The 10,486-nt window shown below is 41.4% G+C and overlaps 1 protein-coding gene across 1 annotated transcript; it reads left to right on the forward strand.

Moving 5' to 3' along the window:
- Positions 1–319: 319 nt before the first annotated feature.
- On the forward strand, positions 320–10,467 carry LOC117556741 (solute carrier family 17 member 9-like; the record flags this gene model as incomplete). The annotated part of the gene is made up of 3 exons (XM_034232238.1): positions 320–510; positions 9,865–10,062; positions 10,328–10,467. Coding segments are annotated over exons 1-3 (454 nt in total), but the record flags the coding sequence as incomplete, so codon positions are not given.
- Positions 10,468–10,486: the final 19 nt, after the last annotated feature.

Genomic DNA, 10,486 nt, shown 5'->3' on the forward strand with positions numbered 1-10,486 from the left:
AGTTATGGGTACTTTTTACTGAAGTATATTTCAAAGCCTCTTTACTTTGACTTGAGTAAAGAAGTTTAGTCAGTACTTCTACTTTTACCAGAGTATTTTTAAACACCAGTATCTGTACTTCTACTTGAGTAAAGATGTGTGTATTCTGCCCTCTCTGATATACGGCAGAGCTTCCTGTCCTCTACTGGGGAAATATTGAAATGTTCTTGCTCTCTGTGAAACCATGTAAATCACGAGCAGCTTCTCTTTCTGGGTTTTGTTTCAACAAGTCGTACCTGTTTGTCCTGCCAGTGAGAGGAGGAGGAGGAGGAGGAGGAGGAGGAGGAAGGCGGGGAGGGAGAGCTGAAGTACTCTCAGAGCGGTCAGACACTGAGGGAAACACTGATCTGATCACATGGAGGACAGACACACAGCCAGAGACGGCAGGAAACACCTGAGCTATCCTCAGCTGGATTGTGAGACGTATGGAGGACGTGTTTCCAGCGGAGAGGACAGGAAGCTGTGGCCCAGGTGAGACAGGAATCTAAAACATGTGGAACAGCCGGTTAGCTTTACATGACGGTAACATGACATGGTTCTTAAAATGAGTCATGCTTTGTTTTTTTCATTCATGTTTTCTAAGTTAGTCATTGTGAAATAATACTGCTGCTGGGTGTATTGTATTACTGGCTGATACTTCACTTGTATAGGTTCACTTTCCCCTTACTTTGTTTTTCTTTGATTTGTACTTACTTTATTTTACGGACGTATGAACCTATACTTTTACTCAAGTACAAGATCTGAGTACTTCTCCCAACTCTGAATATGACAATATAATAAACAGCAAAGTAAAAGAGGGTAGATACGACCTCTCCCCACCTCTGTTGCTCACCCCCGCGTCACCCGCGTCATTGCTGATGTGTTTCAACAACAACAACAACAACAATGGCGGATCACAGGGTTGCGTTCCTGCTCCAGACGCTACTGACCATGATACAGATGTTAGAGCAAAATCTACAGCTCCTCTACCACCACCATCAGCAACAAGTGGACATGGAGAACTACATGAACTACATGTTGCTAAATCCACCGCGGAGAATAAACAGAAGGGCAACCAGGCAACCATGGCAACCATGCTCGCGGGGTCTTATCGCTGATTTTGGTGTATTTTGTGGCGGAAGTACAGCGCCACTTACAGGCCCGGCATATGTACTACTAGCGTCTCCAGCGGGTCGAGCGTTTCCGTGTGGACGGACACGTTTCTTGAGCCGTGTGGACGGAAGATTTTTTTATATCGAATTCGTCTCCGTGTGGTCGAAGTTACTAGTAATTTTGTAGATTTATTTGCAGTTACTCTACATCTTAATTGACACATATATAATAAAGTATTATAGGTTAAGCTACCCAGTAATATATCAAACAATTAAAGTGCAACAATAAAGTGATGAATACATAAATGTACGAATCATTTCAAACTTTCTTTTAAATATCTGCTGCTTAAAATATTACTTTTACTTTTACCATTTTTAGTGTTGGACTTTAACTTGTAACTGAGTATTTGTACCCTGTTATTTTGCTTCTTTTACTTAATGATTTGAGTATTTCTTCCACCGCTGACTGAAACAAACTTACTTAACAAGCTTTTACTAATTACTGAACAAGATATTCCTGTTTTACAGAGGGGTGATTGATTGTAAAATATATAAAACACAAGACAAAGAAAGGCATAACATTTAAAAACGTATTTCAAACATGGTCCCTGGTGATATGACCAGATAATCACACACATAATCAAAATCCCTGAAACAATACGCAAAGACAAACAAAGGACCAAGAGGGAAACAACAGAGAGGCCCTACTATGGTCCTTCTCCTGTAACTATAGGTCATGGTCCCCAGAGGATGAATAACATTTACTTTGGTAATCCTTTAAGTCTCAAAGATCTCCATTTCATTCTCTTTGCAAAGACAATTTTTAAAGGATGTGTTTTCAAATCTGACTCAAGCCACAGACAGAGATTGTAAAACTGCAAATACAAGCGCTTGTATCAGAGGATCAGTGTCTCTATTATCTATATATATATATATATATATATATATATATATATAGAGGCTTCAAAGCTTTTCAACATGTTAATGCTTCCAATACTATCAGCCTTGTCTACTTTGAGTTTAGTGAGCAAATACTAGGTGGTAAACATGGCGAACATAATGCCTGCTGAATATTTGCATAACAGTGGACCCGAGTTCAATCTCCTCTTCACGCAACAGTAACAAACAGCAGAAGGGCCTAAACGCGTTCCCTTCGAAGATCCAAACTGAAACTGAATGGAGGGGTATCAGCCAAACAAAACCGCCTTGTATTTAATTGTATTGTTAAAATGCTAAATGGTACTCGCATAATTAAGGATTAAGGATCCTACTTATAGCATGCATTAACAATTCTACGTATTTGAGTATTATGAACTTACCAAAACATATAAAAAACATAAAATGTCGCAATAAAACACAAGTTGGGCAGAATCGAGCCATAAAGTGAGCTTATTTTGGAGCCTGCACTGTAGGGAAAAACATTTTTAATGCACTGTATTTCTTCCTATTCTGCTCCTTTAACATTTGTTCTTAAAGACTACTGTAAATAAAAAGTCCCTGATGTCAAACTTCTTATGTTTAGAAGGAGGCCGATGTGAAGTCCCCAATGTTTAAATAGCCACTGTTCGTTTTCCCCATGCAAAACCAAACTCACTTCATGTGTTTCTAGCGTGTAAAGCCCGTGTTGCAGAACAACAATAAATGATCCTTTAATATTTGAATAGTGACTTTGTAGCATGCTGGTGTTAGCATTTGGCTCAGAGAACAGACTGTTGTTTCAGTAGCAGTTGATGTTACCGGTTTGGCACTCGTGTCTCGACATGCGCTGCAAAAATGTAAAATCTTGCCAAGTATATTTATCTAATTTCTAGTCAGAATATGTCGTTACACTTGATGTTTTTAGACCAGGCATCTTTTTAAGTCAAAGTCTCTTAAAAACATCTTATTTTATAGGAAAATCTCCAACTAACATCAGAAAACAGAAAATGTCTAAGCATTGCTGGCTTTTTTTGTTAGAAATTCCCTAATTCTGGTCAAATATAGTTCAAAATAAGTTTTCCCAGCTAAATATAAGATCTAATTAATTTAATTATCCCATCTTTACTGAAGCCATTTTGTTCAATTGGAAGACTTGTGCACTTATTAAAAGCGAAAACACCTTGTTTTTATTATATATTTACTTGCTTTTGGAGCAGCATTTTTTACAGTGTGTGTATATTGGTTTTCACCAGGACGCAAAAATTATCCACGTCAATTATTAAAACCGGTTTCCCTTCATGTTTATAGGTCCGTGCTGCATTAGACACTGTCTTCCATTAAATAATATGTTGACTGGAAAAACTGGGCAGGACTTTAGTAGCTCTGTACTGAACTGGTTTAAATGTTATCCTACTCTAAAGAGTCCTCTCCTGCTGATGTTCAGGTGTATATCAGTATGTAGTGTCTCTACTTTAAAGAGTCCTCTCCTGCTGATGTTCAGGTGTATATCAGTATGTAGCGTCTCTACTTTAAAGAGTCCTCTCCTGCTAATGTTCAGGTGTATATCAGTATGTAGTGTCTCTACTTTAAAGAGTCCTCTCCCTGCTGATGTTCAGGTGTATATCAGTATGTAGTGTCTCTACTTTAAAGAGTCCTCTTCTGCTGATGTTCAGGTTATATCAGTATGTACTGTAGTGTCTGTACTTTAAAGAGTCCTCTCCTGTTGATGTTCAGGTGTCATTTAAATAACTTGGAATACTTCTTGTTAGGGATGCTCAGATCGCACAATTTCGGGGCCGGAATCAGTATCGGCCGATACCGATCGCCGATCCGATCGAGTGGGCGGGGCCTAAATGGAAGATTTAAACATCACTTTAAATCTTCATTTAAAGTGAAGGTTTAAAACTCAGTTAATGGGGCTCATTCACTGGAGCTTCCACAAACAACAATCAACTTAATTATTACATCAAATGAGTGTACATTTATTCAGTTTACATTCACTTTGGAGAATAACACGGGAGAAATTAGCGGAAGCGCTCTCTTTTCTCTCTCTCTCTTCTCCTCTCTCTTCCTCTCTCTTCTCTCCTCTCTTCCTTCTCTCTCTCTCTCCCTGACAGGCCTGTCAGTATCTCATGCAGCTCACTGATCCAGTAATGAGTGACCCCGACAATGAAGAATAAATATATTTATAATAACTAGTTTAGCTGGTTCCAGAGGTAGATAAAATAGCTAAGTGTGTTAGGTCTAACTCTTACGGTACGTCCAGAGCCGTATAATAGAAGAGTTACGACATCTCCGTTCACTCCAATGGACCACTTTTTTACAGCAATGGCGGATCGTGGAGCCTCTCATTCGTTCCCCGGAAGTTAGCGCCAAGGCTAGCAGAGCGGTAGAGTTGCAGCATAATAACCGTTCGTGACGGACTTTTAAAGGTAAGAAGAAGTTTAAAGATTTATATTGCGGATATTATCAGTACATCTGATTCAATTGAACATGTGTATTAAAGGATGTCAGTGGATTATCCCTAAATCAGTAGATTTAGGGAACGTTTACAGATAACAGATCAAGCTAGGATACCGAAGCAAGTTAGCAACAGACGTTGAACAACCTTTTAATTGTAAATTCCGTTCTCTTAATGTCATTTCGTCCAACGTTGTTGAATTAGAGAAGAGGGGCTTCTAAACGGGATTGTATGCGGGGGTGGAGGGAGTTAAATATTAGATAAATATAACTTTGGTGCGTGTAAGAGTGAGTTTTTTAGCAGAGCCATATTGTGTCCTTGTGATTATGTTGATTATTACCTGCCTGTATAATGTTGCAGCTCAGCTGATTTTGGATTGATGGCAAAGGGAGAGGGACTTGAGTGAGAGTGAACACACAAGGTAAGTTTAATACTACTGTTTTATATAAGTAAGCATACTAAACATGTATTCTATCACTGTATTATATAAGTAATCTTGTTAGTAACCTACTGTATGGCAGGTGGAGGGGCAGTGATGTTACAGGTGGAGGAGCAAAACTGCAAGACTGCAAACTCACAAGACAGAGAAATCAAAGTTTGTTCTCCAGAGAAGAGGTTGATTTCACTTCAATTTTGTATTTCATATTTTCTAAAGATGTGGAAATGGCAACAAAAAAACACGTGAGAGCTGTAACCAAGACAACTGTAACAACAGGAGTAGAGAGCCACCAAGGTTTTTCAAGTCCCTCTCTTACTCCATTTTGCCAACCCAAACTTTCCAGGTACATGACGGGACACCTTGCTTGTTTTTGTTGTTTGCTCTCCTCTGGCTGGGTGCTGGCAGGTGGAGGGCAGTGATGTTGGCAGGTGGAGGGGCAGTGATGTTACGGGTGGAGGGGCAGTGATGTTACGGGTGGAGGGGCAGTGATGTTAGCTGGGTGCTGGCAGGTGGAAGAGCAATGTTTAGTCCAAATATTTCCATTGCAACGGCTAATGGAAATGATTGCAGCTGTGGATCTGTTTGGGGGTTGCTGGATGTGGTAGCTTGGCTGCTGTTGTTCCTTTTCACCTTTTTGGATTGGCTCTTGCTTCCAAAATGGCCATCTTTTAATTTTATTTTTTTTCTGTCATTTCTGATTTGTTTGGCCTCAATTCTCAGCCTCAGCCGTATGACATCTTTTTACGAGTTGTTGTTGTACTCCACAGCATGACGGAAGCCTGCTGGAGAGGGCCTGAGCTTCTTTCTCCAAGACACCCACTGCGTTGGGGAGCTGCATGAGGGAGGAACCAGTCTTGGTCCTAAATAGTTCCTCAATTTGGTGAATGAAGTCAAAGGCTTCTTGGGAGGGACGACAAAGAGCACCTGCCTTGAAGTCTTTCAAGTCCACTAACAAGCTGTTGTCACCAGAAGGACTCTCATCATGGTGCTCTGTTGCAATTTTGCATTTTTCACAGATGCTGGCAAACTTGATGATTTTGTGGACGATGTAGCCTGCAAGATGGAAGAGAATACATTTCTCAGTTTTTGTGAGGTCAGGTGCTGCTGCTCTGTTCACCGCCATCAGCTGTTCCACTCTGACTGATGGAGTGATTTTTGGCTCCCCTGTGTCATCCCTTCTTCCCTCAATCTTTGAGACTAATGTAAGTAGAAGACATGGCACTGTAAATGTTCGAACATTTAAAATATTATACCACTTAAAAATAAGAAATATTACTTTTGTTACTAAGAGTTCATACTTATTATACCTGTGTCACCTTTCACACTATAGCTGTGATCATGAGCTATGGGCTTTGTAGATACAGGTCCCGGGGTGAATCGTGGTGCAGGGGCCCTTCTCTTTTTGACCACAGGGCGATGCACGAAGATGGTGGGTATAGCCTCTGCTCTCAGCCTAGTCTTGCCCTTTTTTGTCTTGACAAACTGGTCTGCATCAAAATGTGCCTGCGGAGTGACTTGAGGTTACTTCACACACAGAACAACTGTGTCTGAATCTTGTCTGCCCACATACATATTCCATAGTGGTTGAATACACAGTATTAGGAAACACTTATACTTACTGGACATGTTATACTCATTACATACTGTATATAAAATATGACCAAGAATGTGAGACAACTTTATAGAAATTCATATCACATCTGTTACTGATGCCATTTGTCATACTTTGTTAAATTCACAAATAATAAAGTTCCATAACTTCAGTTGGGAACAAAGACCACACCTTATCTCCCCAAGGCAATTTCCCATCCAATAGGTGTGCTGTGTGTGTATAACCCTTTCTCCTGTCTGTTTATCCCTCTTTCAGCACAAGAACCAGAGGGGGATTCAATGGAGCCTGAATACCTGCACTGAGACCCTCACCCTGCACCCTGAGTCTCAACTCTGTGTTTTTCAAGCCTTTCCCTGTTTTTTTGTATTAAACAAAACATTAAGCGTTCCCAATGGTGTGGTTTTCGTTTTGTGAAAAAGTGCAAATGCAGTGTTTGTATATAATTACCTCACATATTTTTTTGCTGTTGGTCGTGAAATTGCTCCTGCTTCCTCCGCTCTGTGTCAGTGGGGAAGCCGTACATTCGTACTCCTTTCTCTGAGCGATTTGAGCATCCCCAGGCAGCACAGCAAACCATGGTGGCGACTAGGAGGCAGCACAGCAAACCATGGTGGCGACTGGGAGGCAGCACAGCAAACCAGGACAACACGGAGGAAAAGGCACAGACAAACTGCATGATATGCTATTCAATGTTTATTGAATTCCATGTATTTGCAATGGATGTTCCTAAAACAACACATTTAACATCATCATCATCATCATCATGCTGCTGCTGCTAGTCCTTTGATAGTCACCTGTCAGTCTCCTGTCCTTTCTGAAAGCCATAAAGATGACATTAGTCATTTAGATAACTTGTGTCCTCAATTACCATGGGATTACTGAAACTACCATGAATTTAAGAAAATGGTAGACATTAATCTAATCTGAATTTTAAAGCATTACTTTAGATCCCCCTCCCTCTAAATATATCAATAAACATTAGAAAGTGATGCTCCTGACTACCATACAAGTTTAAGAAGATAATATTGGTTTTAAAGAATTCAAAGCTATAAATAAACAGCAACAGGCTCTTTAACCAAGGCACTGTTAGCCTAACATGTAAACTAGTTGTTCACACTAATCCTAATATTATCACTTAATATTAGCAAATTCTATTTTATTTTTTAAAACATATTGATGTAAATACATACACATATCGATTTGTTGTATAAATATTGCAAATCAAAACCTTTATTCACTAATAATTACCAAAAATCGTAGTTCTATCTCCTGTTATCAGTGCATTCACATTGCCCGCCATGAACTTCCGGGGAACGATCCTCGTCTACATGAACCACGTGACGATAACCGTTTTTGGACTTCCGTTGTCGTAACTCTTCTATGATACGGCTCTGGGTACGTCCACACAGCAGCTTTTCAAAAATCTTGAAAATCTTGGAGCTGGGCGTGTCTGAAAGCTTGGGGATTTTTTGCGAGCAACGCGACCAACAACCAACACATGAATCTCCCGCCCCCGACATACAAAGCAAAAAAACCCGGGGATTTTATGCGAGCAATATATATATATATAAACTCCCCAAACCGGACGAAAACCTTACCAGTTTCACCCACTGTCTCTGCCACCTCCCTCCATGCCTGGTTCCTCCGGTTTGTATCCCGTTAATAGTTCTGGTCGTAAAGAACCGGGTGATTTGCTACCGTAATTTTTCGTTTGGAATATGAGGAAATGAACTGCGGTCTGGTTCTCCCTGTGTGTGTGTTTCGCTGCGCTTACCGGTCCGGCGGGCGGAGCTGCAGGATTTCTGCTTCACACACGTTGCATACCGCTATTTTACTGTCTTTTCGGACACCTTAAAATAATGCCAGACCGGTGAAGCCATTTTGGCGAGCTTGTTTTGCCGCACACAGAGAAAAGTGTCATGTATTTTACGTCATGCGATCGGCTCTCGCGATCGGCATGTTTAGAGAGCACCGATCGATCGGTAGAGAGTGAGTATCGGCCGATCTCGATCGGTGACCGATCGATCGGAGCATCCCTACTTCTTGTCTTTAGGTAACAACACATCTGATTACACAAATATGACTAGAGGAGTTCCTCAAGGCTCCATCCTGGGGCCTCTTCTCTTTAACATATACAAGCTTACACTTACGTAGATTTAAAAACAACAACAAATGATGTTATTTTATGCAGATGACACAGAAATGTACAACCATCTTACCAGGGAACTATGGTTCATTACAAGCACTAAGCAAATGCATTGAACAAATCGATGTGTTCGAACCATCTTTAAAACAAAGACAAATGATTGTTATTGGAGCCAACGAGGTGTGATTAAAAGTCAGCACTCCGCTTTAATCAGCTATTTTAAAAGCCACAGACAGGCCCAGAAGTCTAGGTGTAGTCATAGACTCAGACATCAATTTCAGCAGACGAGTCATCCTACTATTACCTGACCGATATATCCAGGATTGAAGTGTCAGCAGGATTTGGAAAAACGTGTCCATGCATTTATCTTCAGTAGACTAGTCGACAACTGTTGTGTTTTGGGGGATTTGAGGTCTTTGCACCGACTTCCTGTCCGTCAAATTGACTTTAAAATACTACCGTTTGTCTTTTATGCTCAATATATCTGAAACAAACTCCCAGAAATCATTGTATAGCACTGTAACTGTTATTAGTTTTATAGCCATTTTTTGTAAAACACTTTGATTTGACCTCTTGTTGAGATGTGCTGGCTCAGATAGATAGAAAGATAGACGGACGGACATACGGACAGACAGAAACACGGACAGACGGACGGACGGACATACGGACATACGGACAGAAACACGGACGGACGGACGGACGGACATACGGACAGACAGACAGAAACACAGACAGACGGACAGACAGACAGACGGACAGACAGACAGACAGACAGACGGACAGACAGACAGACAACGGACAGACAGACGGACAAACAGACAGACAGACAGACAGACGGACGGACGGACAAACAGACAGACAGACAGACAGACGGACAAACAGACAGACAGACAGACAGACAGACGGACAAACAGACAGACAGACAGACAGACAGACAGACAGACGGACAGACAGACGGACAAACAGACAGACGGACGGACAGACACTTAGAAATGTTTTTTTTTCACAGCAGCATTTTGACAGTAAATCTTCAGGAATCAACAAATCACTTAAAAAATAGAATAAAATATAAATAAAACATTGCGGTTAACAGTAAAACACTTTGATGTTACCTCTTGTTGAGATGTGCTTTACAGATAAATGTTCCCTACCTTGCAGACCTCTGGCTCAGAAGTGGACGGTGGTGCTGTTTTGGGGAACGTGCCTGCTGTACTGCGCCCGCATGGCGATGCCCATCTGCTCCGTGTCCATGGCCGCCTCCTTCCACTGGAGCAAGATCGACTCGGGTCTGGTGCTGGGGGGATTCTTCTGGGGCTACTGCTTCACTCAGATCCTGGGAGGACACATCAGTGACAAGTAGGGAATTAAGATGTCAAACGATAAGATAAGATTCACTTTATTGAGCCTAAATTGGGACATGAGCAGCATGTTAAAACAAGGCAGTGCACATCATTTGAAAAATGACGGAAAAGGATTGGGGCCACATGAAAAGAAAATGTGGGGATGTGAAGAAAATAAATGTGGCCCTAATCCTCTTGCGTATGGTACCGAGAAGTTGCAGTAGGCAGGAATGATTTCATGTACAGCTTTTTGATAACCTCTTCTCTGTGTGTTGCTTCAGGGTGGGAGGGGAGCGCGTCCTCTTCATCTCGGCCGCCTCCTGGTCTCTGATCACAGCTGTGACTCCTCTGCTGGCTCACTTAGGATCTCACACCCTCGCTCTCATGACCCTCGCCAGGTTCCTCATGGGACTCACACAGGGTGAGTCCTGTTCACGTTA

The sequence above is a fragment of the Gymnodraco acuticeps genome, unplaced genomic scaffold (genome assembly GCF_902827175.1).
Source record: "Gymnodraco acuticeps unplaced genomic scaffold, fGymAcu1.1, whole genome shotgun sequence".
Classification (NCBI taxonomy): Eukaryota; Metazoa; Chordata; class Actinopteri; order Perciformes; family Bathydraconidae; genus Gymnodraco; species Gymnodraco acuticeps.